Here is a 14,039-nt window from a genome sequence, read left to right on the forward strand (position 1 = left end):
CGGATAGACACCATCGCGCCTCCTTTGGCATTCAATTCGCGGGTCCCTGCGAGGACACCGCCTCCACCGTCGTCATGAGCCAGGTCAAGAACCTGCGTGCCATGTTTGAAAGCAAAGGCGACACCAGCCCGCCAGATAGCAGAGGACGCTCTCCAACAGGTGGCTCAACCCCAGCATCACCACCACCCTTTTGGCCGCCCACGCAAGCAGCACCTGCTCTCTGTCCAGCATCCGTCTGCTACCTGCGACAGGTACAGTTGCCTCATGGTGCCGTCGGTGCCGCGGTGACGTCTTGTTGCTGGTCCGGTTGTAGCGTAGAGACAGACGGCTGCTGGCTTGCGGCGCTACCAAACCTTGTCTCGCTCATGTGTCTTTCGCTAACACGGGATTTCTTCAATAGCTGCCTCGGTTACTTCTGAAGGCCCCAGACCTCTTTCAAAAATCAGAACCAGCTTTGTTGCCGTGGAAAAGGACGGCCGCATCGGACTGAAAAGAGAGCAGAGCGGCGATTCCAGCGTGTCACGAAGACGTCTCAGCAACGACACAGAGCCAAGCCTCTACCGCACCAGAAGCAAAATGTCGACCCACGACGACTCTGTCAGAAATCCGGCCGCCGAGTCTATCCCAGAGGCTCCAGATGCTGCCGAGATTGCTACCGAGCAGCCAAGCGACACCCCCGAAACGGTAGCTAGCTCACCGGCAAAGTCCAAGGACGCAACTCCGGCCAATCCTGCAGCCTCGCGTTCCGGTAACATAGCTCCTAAAACAGCTACAAAGCCTGCGGCTCCAAAGGCGGAGCTTGCGAAGCGACCGGTCACCAAACCCATTGCCCCGACAAGGGCCACAGGGGGCACCGCTGTTACCAAGAAACCAGCTCCTGTCAAGACCGGCGCAAATGACACAGGCTTCGTGAAACCCAAGCCGAAGTCTCCTACGAAGCCAGTCAACCTGCCTTCGTCGCTGATGGCTCCGACAGCCTCTTCCGCTCACAAGGGCGGAGCAGGTCGACACTCAACTCTTCCCCAGTCCGCTAGCGCGCATGCTGTTGGCGCTTCTACTACGTCAAAGCCCGTGAAGCGTCAGAATTCTGTCGCGAGTCGTCAACGACCAAGCCTCGGAGTCCCTTCCGCCAACAAACTCCAACAAGAGCCAACCTCTACCAAAAGACAGAGCCATGTTGACGAGGGCTTCCTTGCACGGATGATGCGACCTACTGCAGCGTCATCGAGCAAGACGACAGAAAAGGGTGCTCCTACAACCCCCCCGAAGAAGACAACGGGCCGGCTTTCGAATGTTGGAGCCGAAAACATGAAGCGTCCGGCTAAAAGCCCCGTACCCAACCGCGCCACTTCTGCTGCCCGCTCTAGAGAAGCTACTTCTCGGGCCGAGAAGGCTACTACCAAGCCTCCGACCACCAAGACGGCACCCTCCGTGGCCAAAGCGGCCACTATACCTGCAGCTGCTGCTACTGCCGCAGCCGCTGGTGCTGCGGCTATTGCTTCCAAGGTGGCTTCGGACTCGAGTGTGTCCGAGGTGGCCGACAAGCCCCAAGACTTCGAAACCCATGAATCGAAGGACAAACCAGCGGCTGTGCAAGAAATGAGTGCTGAGCCCGAAACCGAGCCCGAACCAGACTCCGAGCACGAGACCGGACTCAAGGCTGAGACCGCGCCTGAGGCTGTGGACACAACCGAAGTCGCGCCAGCTAAGGAAGCTGAGCCCGAGATCAGACTCGAAGCTGAGCAGAAGACTGCCGAGGAGCTTGTCGCGGAGCCTGCGGAAGAGACTGCGAAGGAGACTGCGAAGGACCACGCGGAGGAGCACGCAGAGGAGCACGCAGAGGAGCACGCAGAGGAGCACGTAGAGGAGCATGCAGAGAAGCACGCAGAGGAGCCTGAAAGTGTTGAAGATACCCACCCCAAAGTTGAAGAGGAGCACGAGACGGTTCCCGCTGAACATATCGAGGAATCTGAATCTATCCATCATGAGGAAGAGCCCACTACTGAGGACAGTGTTGAGCGTTCTGCCGAGGACAAACTTCTGACTCATGAAGAGCCTGAGGCTCTCGAGGAAGCTGCCCTCGAAGTCGCTCAGGTTGAGACTGCTGAAGAAGCCATTGAGATTGCCAAGGAAGCGGACCCGGAGCAACACGCTGGCGTTGACGATGTCGCCACACCTGCGGAACCTGTTTTCCAGAAAACTAACTCTAAGGAGAGCGCTGTTGGCAATGGTCATGTTGACAATGTCAGCAGCATCGCCGACACCGATTTTGCCTCTGACCTCCCCAAGCCCGCCGAAACCACTCCCGAGCACGCCGAGAAGGTTGCCGACGCGGCGTAGAACAAGGGAATGAGGCATCACTGCGTTTGGTACTATACATTTCTTCTTTTTGGGCTGGGCTGTGTTGGGCAGACGGCTTTTATCTGGTGTCTGGCGATATCCTAAAAAGGTGTCTTTTGGGGGGCCGGAGTTTTATTCACTGTCGACATGTTTCTGTCAAACACAGCGACCTACATATATATCTAATACCAAGCGATTGAAAGCAGTTTTGGCCTCTACTGGCAACTATCCTTCTTGTCCTCGCCTCATGCATTGTTTCTATGTGTAGTATGATACATTGGTGTATTTTGTGTCGATGTCTATTCGTACAATGACCTGCCGATCTTGTAATTTTTCACTGCTATGGTACATTAGAAAATGCACGGGCCCACTGGCGGACTCGCGTGCCTCCTCAATCTCCCCTCCCGGCCTACCCTTTTGAGCCCGTCCTCGACCGCGCCCCCTTGCCGGTCTATGAGACCCGACACATGAGCGTACCGCCGACCTTCTTCGCCAGCGCCTCCCGCGCCTCCAGCACCCCTTCCGTCGTGTCCAGGAACAGGCACTCGCCCAGCGTCAGCCCTTGCACGACGCCCGCGTCCAGCTTCGTCGGGAACCCGCGCACCACCCTCGCCAGCTCCTCGGGCCGCACCGTGACGCGCCGCGAGGGGGTGCTCATGGCGCGGCACGCGCCCAGCACGGGCTTGCCGTCCCAGTACTTGAGCCCGAGCCACAGCCGGCGGCTGGCGACGTTGGCCGTCGTCACGGGCTCGGCCGGCCGGCTCAGCATGTCCTCCTCGGACGGCGGCGTGGGCCCCGCGCGGTACACGCTCGACAGGAAGCCGGCCCGGTGCAGCGCCGTCGCGAGGCGCATGCTGTGCTTGGAGCTCCGGATCGAGGTCAGCCCGAGGCGCGCCTTGGAGGCGTTTTGCAGGTGCGAGCACATGTCGACGAGGGTCTTGAGCGACATGCTGGGCGAACTTGTGACGGTCCCGTTTTGTGTTGGTTGGTTGTCGTGGCCGCAAGAAAGAATCAAGAGGAAGAAGAGGCTAGAATGTCGGTTCGTGGGCCGCGTAGATGTCGGAAAGTTGCTTCGATGTAGAGGAAGTTATTGCTTTTGGCCGGTGCCTGGGCCGTTTGGCGTGTCTGCGCCAGAGGCCGTCTCCTGTTTTGGGTTGGTGTATGCCGAATTACGCAGCTGGTTCAGGCAGTGTCGAGTCGTGGATATCGAGATAGATGAGGCAGGCAATGGCTTGTCGCAGCCGTCTGTCAGCCAATGTGTTCTCGCGGGAGTCTTCAATTGCACGCTCTGGTGAGGGAGGTAGAAATAGGTAGTATGCGGTCGGTCGCCTGTACTTTGGGGATCCGCCAAAATTTCTAGGGCACCCTGAAGCTCGTAAAACGTACGTAGCTTACCAATGTCACCACGCTGTTTCGGATCATCTGCCGGCCCGCTTTACCCGGAGCCTAAAATTTTACCTCTTTGAGCTAATAAAATAGATGGCCGAACTTGTCTTGAGCCTTAAAGAATGAGTATTATATCGTCGTAACCGGTCTATAAGTGTCCCTCGGCGACTTATCAACCAACAGTGTATACAAGTCTTTCAGATCCGATCTTGCGGCTGTATCTGTAGGACTTGTGGCTGCTTGGGTCGACTAAGAGCAAGATCCCTCAGGATCATATAACTTACAGCGAAACTTCTCGGCGAAAAAAAATTCCGCAAAAAAGTTCGGTGCTCTTTGGCAGCAATATTATTCATTAGCTGAGAATCGCCATTACTTGCCTGACAAAACCGACCTGCAGCGTGACATTATGTGCGGTATATCAGCAATATTGGTACGTGCTCATGCTATGGAACCTTGTCGGGGTCCTAGAGACCCATCCTAGGACACGCATCTTCTGAGACGCTGCAATCCAGGAAAAAGAGAGAGAAAAAAAAAGGCACTTATAACATTTGCTGACTTCCTTGATAGTTAGGGGACTCGGAGAGCACCACGGCAGCAGTTGAGCTTCACGAGTCCCTCTATTATCTTCAACATGTTAGTCACTCAGCTCGGCGAAGCCAATTGTCCTTTACCATGGAGTCATTCTGACGCTAGCATCAGCGCGGACAAGATGCCGCAGGTATCGCCGCATGCCAGGGGGGAAGGGTCTCACAGTGCAAGGGTGTAGGCATGGCTAGTAAAGTATTTGATGACGGCAGACGCGCATCGCCCACAGCTCTGCCTGGCTTCATGGGGTAAGTCTTTCTCCGCCTGCACCATCCTGACCCTCCAATAGCACAGGATTGAGGCTGACTTTGATAGAATTTCCCATCTGAGATACCCAACTGCAGGCACTTCATCTGCGTAAGCTCGGCTGCAGGTTGATCTCGTACTGTAAACAGCCGCCTGCTAACAGTGCTGCTTCGACTCTAGTTCGGAAGCTCAGCCCTTTTACGTCAACTCACCCTACGGGCTGTCTATGAGCGTCAACGGAAATCTTGTCAATGCCCCGGAGTTGCGAAGATTTCTGGATTACGAGGCCAGACGTCACGTGAATACCGATTCCGACTCGGAACTCCTGTAGGGACCTCTATCCAGCAGCACTCAAACGTGCGGCAATTCGTTCGATTGGGCTGACCTTCTTCCCTTAGGCTCAACATCTTTGCCCATGCCCTTGGCGAACTCGGTAAAGCCCGAGCCAATGTGGCCGATGTGTTTACTGCTCTACGCGAGGTATATGCAAGGTGCCACGGCGCCTATGCTTGTGCCGGAATGCTTGCTGGCTTTGGCATCCTAGGTTTTCGGTGCGTGTCTACCCTCTTCTCTGTCGGAACTCATAACTCATATATCTCATCAATGTTGCAGCGACGAAAACGGCATTCGGCCTCTTTGCTTCGGCTCTCGGCCATCAGAAACACTAGAAGGCGCCACGGACTACTTTCTAGCCTCTGAATCGATTGCCCTGCTACGACTGGGATTCAAAGATATCATAGATATCTTGCCCGGACAGGCCGTTTTTGTGCCAAAGGGAGGGGTTCCCCAGTTCTCGCAAATCGTGGAGCCCAAGTCTTATACGCCCGACCTTTTCGAGTATCTTTACTTTGCGAGGACTGACACTGACATGGATGGGATATCTGTCCATCGCAGCCGACAGAACATGGGTCTCAAGTTGGCAAACAGAATGAAACAGGTTCTGGGGGAGGACGGGGTTAATGATATCGATGTTGGTAAGTTGCTCAGATATTGTCAAGGCTGCCTTTTCTATCTCGATGAAACTCGAGTGCTCGGTTGAGGCATTGCTAACATATTGCCAAGTCATTCCCATACCGGAGGTAGGCTTTTTCCGTCTGTCGCAGCTCAACTGACACGACATCGCTAACAAAGCTCTTACCAACCCAGACAAGCAATACGGCCGCTGCGACACTGGCCAAGGAGCTAGAAAAGCCGCTTTCGAATGCATTTGTGAAGAACAGATACGTGTACCGCACTTTTATTGTATGTCCCGACCCTTCGTTATTTGCCATTAGTGGATAATGCTGATGACCTGTGTTCCTCTGCAGCTTCCCGGTCAAAAGGCACGTCAAAAGAGTGTCCGTCGAAAACTCTCACCCATTGCGGCTGAGTTCAAAGACAAGGTCGTTTGTCTTGTTGATGATAGCATCGTTCGAGGAACCACTTCGCGCGAGATTGTACGTGCCCCTGCTCCAATTCATGGCCGAAGAGCTCTACCCGCCTTTTGGACAAAGAGATGAATTCGTATTGTCGATATATGGGCCATTGCTTACTAAAAGTTCCTAGGTCCAAATGGTCAAGGAATGCGATGCAAAGCGTATTATTCTTGTGTCTTGTAGCCCAGAGATTACACATCCACATGTTGTAAGTTCCACACTTAATTTACAAACCAAAGACGAGCATCTGAGCCCCCACTCTTCGACATGGAAAACGACCGCTAACTTGCCTCCTTCAGCACGGCATTGACCTTGCCGACCCAGCTCGTAAGCATTGTCCCACGTACGAATAGCTTCGCTGTGTATGCTAACGATGACGTTTTGAAGAACTACTCGCCCACGACAGGACGCTGACAGAGATGAGAGACCTGATTCAATGCGATGGTCTTGTCTTCCAAACGCTTGAGGATTTGAAAGCCGCTTGCATAGAGGCGGCTGACGGCAAGACCCAGGTCACAGATTTCGAAGTTGGCGTCTTTTGCGGGCAATACAAAACCCCTGTGCCAGACGAATATTTTGAGCGCACCAGCCGGCTGTACGCCAACAAGAAGCGGAAGAGCCCTCATACCGCGGAGGAAGGACCAGACAGCACAGTTGTGGTCGCTAGCAGCGGCCCAGTGAATGTAACGGTGCCGGTAGAGGCGTCCGATGATGCCGTAAAAAGCTCGGAAACCGAAGACAACCACGAGGACATGAGGTATGCATCTCTCGTTAATCAATGTCAACTTTCACAGCTTTAGAGGACTAATGGTGCTTTCAGTCTGTACAATAACCACCCAAGCGCCCACTAGGTGCCACAAGGGACGTTGCTCGCGGGCCGGCCTTTCGACAGTGCGTTATCGGCAGGCCATGTAGAGCCCGCGTCTAGACTACAGTGAAGAGTTGGGGTGTGTTGTTGGACTGTTTGGAATGTGAAGGCTGCAGTGATATTTTTACACACAGCATTACCTCTGGTGGTGGTGGTTCTCTTGCCGTTTGGCCGTCTTCTATACTCTCTCAAGAGGGGCAGTTCCACCATGTCATGCATGAGCTTTTCTGCATGTTTGTTTTCTTTGCGACGAATGAGGCAAAAGCAACTTCTCATGTTGGGAATTAATTGATTAATATCTTACGTACCCGTATGTTTGCATGATTTCTTGGGTACTTGCGTTGGCCAGATTGTGCACGGTGTATGGAGGACCATCGTGCAGTCAATTTCCCTGCACTAGGTGCAAGGCTCAATTCTTCCCGTCACGGGATTCTGTTCTCACTGGTCATGAATAGTTGACTGAATTGAAGCACGACGCCACTAAACAGCGATTCGAACACTGAACGGTCAGTTTAGGAACAGGATTCGGAACGATTAGCGTCGTGGGAGGAGACCGTCATGATCTTCACCACCATTTTACAAGAAGCCATTGTATTTCTATCATGGTTTGCTTACTCCGAGTCACGATTTGAAATGGTCTGTTTGATATGACTGCCTGGCGTAGTTACAACTCGATGTGCCACGTGCCAGACAATGGAACCCAGGAAAGCGACACGGTGACTTGTTGCGTATTGGAAAAGATGTATAAATTGAATTTTTTGTTTTGGCGAAAATGAATGATATCCACGAAATAAGTACAAAGTCGAGTACGTTGCAGAAAAAATAAACAGAAAAGAAAGGCTGAATGCCTTTTGTGGTGTTTCTAGGAAGAAGATTGTGTTGTACAATGTCTGGGAGAGCACTGTCTAAATGCAAACTGCCACCACCACCCGACCCCGACCCCGACCCTGACCCCGACCCGGGCACGCGCGCACAACCCCCCGGGCTCCACACCCATTCTATGTGCTCATATCTTACATCATTTGCCATATGGCCACCGCGTTATGCCAGAGCTCCTTCATGGGCCTGCGGTAGCTGTAGGCGAGGTAGACGCCGGCGGCGAGGAGGGGGCTCGTGACCAGGCCGGCAAAGGCGCGGGCGAGGATGCGGCCCTGCCTGTCGGTGCGCCGCACGCACTCGGAGTAGGGCCGGTTGCTGAAGACGACGAGCGAGTACTTGGTCTGCCAGCCGAAGCAGGGGAAGCGCAGGGACATGAACTCCTCGAGGGCCTTGCGGAGCTTGTACGTGGCCGACTGCGAGGTGCGCATCTCGACGTAGTTTTGGAACGCGAGGTCGTTGATGGTGTAGGCGTCGACCCAGCGCGTCGCCGAGTACTCGGCGAGGGCCTGGGCGTGCGCCTGGTCGGCGACGGCGTCGGCAGTGGAGACTTTGTCATAGTCGTCGTCGTCGTCATCTTGGTCGACGCCAGGAGCGGCGAGCGGGCTGTTGGTCTCGGCCAGCTGGGCCTGGTGCTTGTCCAGGATGGAGAAGAGGATGCGGACGTCCTCCATGCCCGTGTTCATGCCCTGGCCGTAGAACGGGACCATGGCGTGGGCGGCATCGCCGATGATGACGCCCGAGGAGCCAAAGTGGTAGGGCTTGCACTTGAGGCTGATGAGGGGCAGGTGCGGGTTCGTGTTGAAGGCCTCGATGAGGGACTCGTCGGAGATGTGGTCTCTCACACCGGGAAAGTTGACGTCGAAAAAGCTGGGCACCTGCGACGGATCGGCCTCTAGGGTTGCGAAACCACTGGCAGGCAGGAAGAGGGTGCACGTGAATGAGCCGTCCTGTGGGCGGGGTCGTTAGCAACGGGGGCTCGGAGCCGGGAGAACCGGCGGCGACCGACTCACCTCGCTAGGAATGGCAATAAACATGAAGTCCTTTCCGGGCCAAATGTGCAGATGGTTGGGCGAGATCTTCCAAGTCTCGGAGCCATCGGCGTGGGGCTTGCCGGCGTCGATGCGAAACTCGCACCAGAGGGTATCAATGTACTCTTGCTGGTAGTCCATGCGGGAAAACTTCATCATGTGGTAGCGGACGGCCGAGTGAGCGCCGTCGGCCCCTAGCATAATGTCAAAGTCGATTTCCATCTCGCGCGGGCGGCCGCTGGGCGACAGCCGGTCCCGGTCCTCGATCCAGGCCTTGCGCTTGCGAAAGTCGGCGCCGGTGAGCTTGTGGTTGAAGAAGAGATCGACGTTGGGCAGGTCCTCGAGGGCATCGAGGAGCCTGGCGTTTAATGCGCCGCGGTCCATGGCGAGGTTGCACTGCGTGAGTTGGTTTGTCTTGTTAGCCGGCGACCCGGGGCTATCGGTTGTCACATGGGGGGACTGAGAGAGACGGAGAGGGCGTGAAGGTGAGAGCAAGGGGGTGTGATCCGTGACAAGCAAGTAAGAAGAATAAAAAAAGAAAAAAGACTTACTCGGCCATGGATATCAAAGTCCTGAGAGACCTCGTACAAAGCACCGGAAGGCTTCTTGCCATGTATCATCCGGCCGCGCATAGGCACGCAGGCGCCGAGGATGTCCCGGAGGAGGTCCGGTAGACCGGCATGACGGATGGCGTTAATCCCTCGCTCAGAGAGGGCGAGATTGATGGACTTTGTAAAGTTGAGAGGGACGATGCGGGGGTCCCGAAGGTCTGAGAGGCAAGGTAAGAATATGAGCAAATGAATTGATTGAAGAGAGAAGGGGGGGAGGGAATGGAGAGGGAGAGTTGGAAAGAAGAGTTGTGAAGAGTTTTGGTCAACTTACCAGGACGCAACTCGTAAACTTCAACTTGGTAGCCTCGCTGCGCGGCATAGAGAGCAGCCAGTGAGCCTACTGGGCCGGCGCCCACTATGACCATCTTCTGCCGTCGTGCCATGATTACAGGCTGTTGTCACTGCTGCTGGTGCTGCTGGTACTGCTGGATTCCGCGCTGCTGCTAATTGCTGACTGGAGAGCGAGCGGTTGGAGGTTACTTTCAAGACATGCAGGCACCGGGCTGCAGCAAGGGTCGGCCGGTTGGCTCTCTGCGGAGTGAAGGGGAGTGGAAATGGATGAGTGACTTTGAAAGGGTTAAAAAAAAAGTGTGTTGGTTCCCGGACGAAGAAGGACGAAAGAAGCCCGAGGAAAATGAGCGCAGAAAGTGGTCATAAGGTAAAGAATCGGAGTCAACAAGTCACTGCATTCTCTTTGCTTGACGCCGCCGCCGGCGTCTGGGGCAGAAGGTGGCAAGGCCGAAGAGAGAGAAAAAAACTCCCACAGCGGGTTTCTGGCGGGCTTGAGCGGCATCTTTAGGGGAAGTGAGTTCGATTCTTATAGTGGACATTGGACGGTTTTTTTGCGACTTGCATGTTTTTCGCGGCTTTACAGTGGCCCTGGAGTTGATCCCTTACAGCGGCTGAATAGTAGAGTAAAGTTCACTGTACTCGGGAAATACAGAGTACTCAACAGCGCTGTTCAGCCTGCTACAGATGATCAACCTACTGTACCTACCTTGGGACCTGGTATCCGTACTCAGTATCCGTACATGCAACCTGGGCATGTACAGACGACAGGGGCAGCTCAGCACGCGACTTCTGCGCCACCCTCAGCTCGGCGCGCCACAAGTTATCTGCTGATTGCTTAACAAAGCTTTTTGCCGTGCTCGGGTCTCGCTATCGCCGGGCTGGTGGTGCGAATCAGTTGCATGACGGGAACAAGCAACGAGACGACCAGTCCAAAAAAAAAAAAAAAAAGAGTCTGGCAGAAAACCCCATTGGTGCTCACCACCTTGGACTTCATACCTCCAATCACCAACCACCCCGCGGCAACAACAGGTGCATACCGTCTTCTGAATAACACATCTACGAACCTTGCCGTTTACCGATTTTTTTTTTCCCATTCCCTCCTTCACAATCGCATCTTGGCCACTCACATCCGCAGTCACTGCCCGCCATGGCTACCGAACCTCCCGCAAAGAAAAAGTGCCTAGGCGTCGACTGCGACAACGATGCCGGCACCCTCCAGTGCCCGACCTGCCTCAAGCTCGGCAACAAGGACAGTTTCTTTTGCTCTCAGGACTGCTTCAAGAAGAGCTGGGTACGTCATACGTCCAGACGCCATCCCTCCACCACCTCGCGCTTCTTCTGTTAACAAACATTGGTCCAGGGCACACACAAGTCCATGCACAAATCTCAAAGTAACATCCTCCACCACTTGCTCGCCCCGAAAGCCATCTCACCAGATCCAGCAACCGGTTACTATAACCCCTTCCCGAGCTTCCCCTTTGCCGGTCCTCTGCGTCCCGTCTACCCCCTCTCCGAGCACCGCACCGTCCCTCGGTCGATCCCCCACCCTGTCTGGTCCGAAGACGGCAACCCAAAGTACAGCCGCTCCCTCAGCAGCCGCACCAAATTTGAGATTCTCGACGCCAAGGGCATAGAAGCCATGCGCAAGGTCTCCAAGCTTGCGCGCGAGGTCCTCGACCTGGCTGCCGCCGCCGCCGTCCCCGGCGTCACCACCGACTACATCGACGAGATTGTACACAAGGCCTGCGTCGAGCGCAAGGTGAGTCTGCCATGCTGCATGACACGCGCGCACGCCTGCAGAAGCTTGGGGGCTCCCCTCGCGCGCCATATATGCACCGCTCACACTGACACTTCCCCTAGTCGTACCCGTCCCCCCTCAACTATAACCACTTCCCCAAGTCTTGCTGTACTTCGGTCAACGAGGTCATCTGCCACGGCATCCCCGACAAGCGCATCCTCCTCGACGGCGACATTCTCAACATTGACGTCACTCTGTATCACGAGGGCTACCATGCCGATCTCAACGAGACCTACTACATCGGCGACCGCGCCAAGGCCGACCCCGACAACGTGCGCGTCGTCGAGGCGGCCCGCGAGTGCCTGGACGAGGCCATCAAGGCCGTCAAGCCCGGCGTGCAGATTCGCGAATTCGGCAACATCATCGAGAAGCACGCCAAAACCAAGGACTGCAGCGTCATCCGCACATACTGTGGCCACGGCATCGGCAAGCTGTTCCACTGCCCGCCCAACGTGCCACACTACGCCAAGAACAAGACGCCCGGCGAGTGCAAGGCCGGCATGACCTTTACCATTGAGCCCATGATTGCGCTGGGCAAGTACCGCGATATCACATGGCCCGATAACTGGACGAGTACCACCATTGACGGCAAGCGCACAGCCCAATTTGGTAAGTAGACACTGTTGGTCGAGCAACGCCTCGTTCGCTGCTAACATGGACATGCAGAGCAAACCTTATTAGTAACGGAAGACGGTGTCGAGGTGCTGACGGCGAGAAATGAAAACTCCCCGGGCGGCCCGATTCCGATGCCTACCGCGGCTTAACCCAGTCGTGGGCAGAAATAGATACAGGCTGAGAGGCATAAGAGAGAAGCGTTGTTGCATTGGGAAGCGAGGTGTTGGCGGCGTCGTAGATGAGCATGACTGGCAAACGGCCCCAGTTCAAACAAACAAAAAATGTGGCCAATAAAGACGAAAATAATGAAATAAGAAATCGGAGTTTAGAGATCTGCGGAGACTGTAATAGTCTGTTCGTTCATGCCTGGACGCCTTGTCTACCTTGTTGGATACTTGTGAGCTTGCCATTGGCAGCTGGTATGGAGGGTTTTCATCACATGCCCAACGCCCGTTTTAGGCTTGGGTGAGTGTCGCCAAGCGACCAAAGGGCATTTCATTATCCATGAAATACGACTTACCTTATTTAACGTATACAGGGCCTCATTTCAGGCGGGCTGGAGAATACGACCTACAGCATTACAGCGGCACTGAATTTGGCCCTATAAATTTGACACCACAAAGCCCCAGCTTCGGCGACCGCGAGCCTGTATTTGGTCCCCTGCAACCACCAACCAAGCCAGGTACCCAACCAGCGACTGGGGCAGATTACGGCGTTCTTACAGCGCCGTTCAGGTGCCGTCCTGTCCCTGCTAGCGCTTCTACAGGGCGTCAACTCCCACTGTCCTGACTCTTCGCCACGGCCTAACTGCAACCTGGCTTGGAAGAGGGAAGAAAAAAAAAATCGCCATCGTCGCATCCACTCTTCAACCTCCTTCCTCCCCACCAAACCGGTCTCGACAAGCCAGCCCCCCGACCTCGTCTTTCTTCTCCCTCCACGACTCTCCCCAATCTTCTCACCACCAACGGCGCGCACCTCCGTGTCCACCTGTCAAGCTCCAAAGCAAACGGATCTTTCGGTAAACACATCTCCTTTTTTCCCCTGATTTTTCGGCTTCGCCTCACCGCCGGGCGCCGCACATCTCCGTTCCCGCACCGCACCACCCTAAGAGCTCCGACTAACGCGTCCGTCTTCTCCGAAAGCTAGGCAATTCGCTGACGACAACTACCGACCGTTTCCTCATCCCCAAACAAAGCTCCAACAAGCTACGGCCGCACCCCCCCTCTACGCATCCGATCGCCCTCTCGCTCCCACAACCCTCGTCACGATGATGTCTGGCGAAGCATGGCTGTTCCTCCTATCGGTGTTGATCAACGCCGTCAACCTGTTCCTGCAGGTCTTCTTCACCATCATGTACAGTGATTTGGAGTGGTATGTCACCCTGCGATGACCAAGTCCGGCTCGTACCTTTGCGCGACAGGCTGTTGCCGTTCGGCAAGCTTCACGTGTCTCTAGCTAACGCAATTGCTCTCTAATCTAGCGATTACATCAACCCCATCGACCTATGCAACCGCCTCAACACCTACATCATCCCCGAAGCCGCCGTCCATGGTTTCCTCACCTTCCTGTTCCTGATCAACGGTTACTGGCTGCCTTTGATCCTCAACCTACCTCTCCTCGCCTGGAACATTAAGAAGTAAGCTTGCCTGCTGCGCCTTTCCCGCGCATTTCATGGCCACTGCTAACTCGCTGTCGCAGGATCGTCGACAATACCCACCTCCTTGACGCTACTGAAATCTTCCGCAAGCTCAATGTTCACAAAAAGGTATGCAGTTACCGCTCAGCATCGTCCTTCGCTAGCGTTGCTAACCTCAGCAATAGGAATCCTTCATCAAGCTCGCTTTCCACCTGCTCATGTTCTTCTTCTACCTCTACAGCATGATCGTCGCTCTCATCCGCGACGAGGCTGCATAAACGCTGCACTGCCCTCCATAAACGAATCGGGACACCTTGTAATGATATCCGGAAAGGCGACTG

At 55.0% G+C, this 14,039-nt stretch overlaps 6 protein-coding genes across 6 annotated transcripts; 4 read left to right on the forward strand and 2 right to left on the reverse strand.

The window, feature by feature from the left end:
• Positions 1-74: 74 nt before the first annotated feature.
• V2A60_000405 (uncharacterized protein) lies at positions 75-2,340 on the forward strand (the record flags this gene model as incomplete). The annotated part of the gene is made up of 2 exons (XM_083251776.1): positions 75-159; positions 401-2,340. The coding sequence occupies 2 exons, from the start codon at positions 75-77 to the stop codon at positions 2,338-2,340; spliced, it is 2,025 nt and encodes a 674-aa protein (XP_083107902.1).
• Positions 2,341-2,791: 451 nt separating this feature from the next.
• On the reverse strand, positions 2,792-3,289 carry V2A60_000406 (ribosomal protein S8; the record flags this gene model as incomplete). Its single annotated transcript, XM_083251777.1, has 1 exon — positions 2,792-3,289. The coding sequence occupies one exon, from the start codon at positions 3,287-3,289 to the stop codon at positions 2,792-2,794; it is 498 nt and encodes a 165-aa protein (XP_083107903.1).
• A 1,205-nt stretch (positions 3,290-4,494) lies between these two features.
• Positions 4,495-6,823, forward strand: V2A60_000407 (amidophosphoribosyltransferase; the record flags this gene model as incomplete). The annotated part of the gene is made up of 12 exons (XM_083251778.1): positions 4,495-4,559; positions 4,627-4,668; positions 4,738-4,884; positions 4,956-5,108; positions 5,170-5,531; positions 5,620-5,636; positions 5,704-5,799; positions 5,865-5,993; positions 6,103-6,180; positions 6,272-6,299; positions 6,360-6,729; positions 6,793-6,823. The coding sequence occupies 12 exons, from the start codon at positions 4,495-4,497 to the stop codon at positions 6,821-6,823; spliced, it is 1,518 nt and encodes a 505-aa protein (XP_083107904.1).
• Positions 6,824-7,853: 1,030 nt separating this feature from the next.
• Positions 7,854-9,741, reverse strand: V2A60_000408 (kynurenine 3-monooxygenase; the record flags this gene model as incomplete). The annotated part of the gene is made up of 4 exons (XM_083251779.1): positions 7,854-8,666; positions 8,730-9,143; positions 9,299-9,516; positions 9,630-9,741. 4 exons carry the CDS (start codon positions 9,739-9,741, stop codon positions 7,854-7,856), a joined length of 1,557 nt encoding a protein of 518 aa, XP_083107905.1.
• A 1,055-nt stretch (positions 9,742-10,796) lies between these two features.
• On the forward strand, positions 10,797-12,211 carry V2A60_000409 (methionine aminopeptidase MAP1; the record flags this gene model as incomplete). The annotated part of the gene is made up of 4 exons (XM_083251780.1): positions 10,797-10,940; positions 11,010-11,408; positions 11,510-12,056; positions 12,114-12,211. The coding sequence occupies 4 exons, from the start codon at positions 10,797-10,799 to the stop codon at positions 12,209-12,211; spliced, it is 1,188 nt and encodes a 395-aa protein (XP_083107906.1).
• Positions 12,212-13,332: 1,121 nt separating this feature from the next.
• On the forward strand, positions 13,333-13,976 carry V2A60_000410 (cornichon family protein; the record flags this gene model as incomplete). Its single annotated transcript, XM_083251781.1, has 4 exons — positions 13,333-13,433; positions 13,543-13,698; positions 13,761-13,827; positions 13,884-13,976. The coding sequence occupies 4 exons, from the start codon at positions 13,333-13,335 to the stop codon at positions 13,974-13,976; spliced, it is 417 nt and encodes a 138-aa protein (XP_083107907.1).
• Between the last annotated feature and the right edge of the window lie 63 nt (positions 13,977-14,039).

Source organism: Cordyceps javanica, chromosome 1 (genome assembly GCF_051103115.1).
Source record: "Cordyceps javanica chromosome 1, complete sequence".
NCBI lineage: Eukaryota > Fungi > Ascomycota > Sordariomycetes > Hypocreales > Cordycipitaceae > Cordyceps > Cordyceps javanica.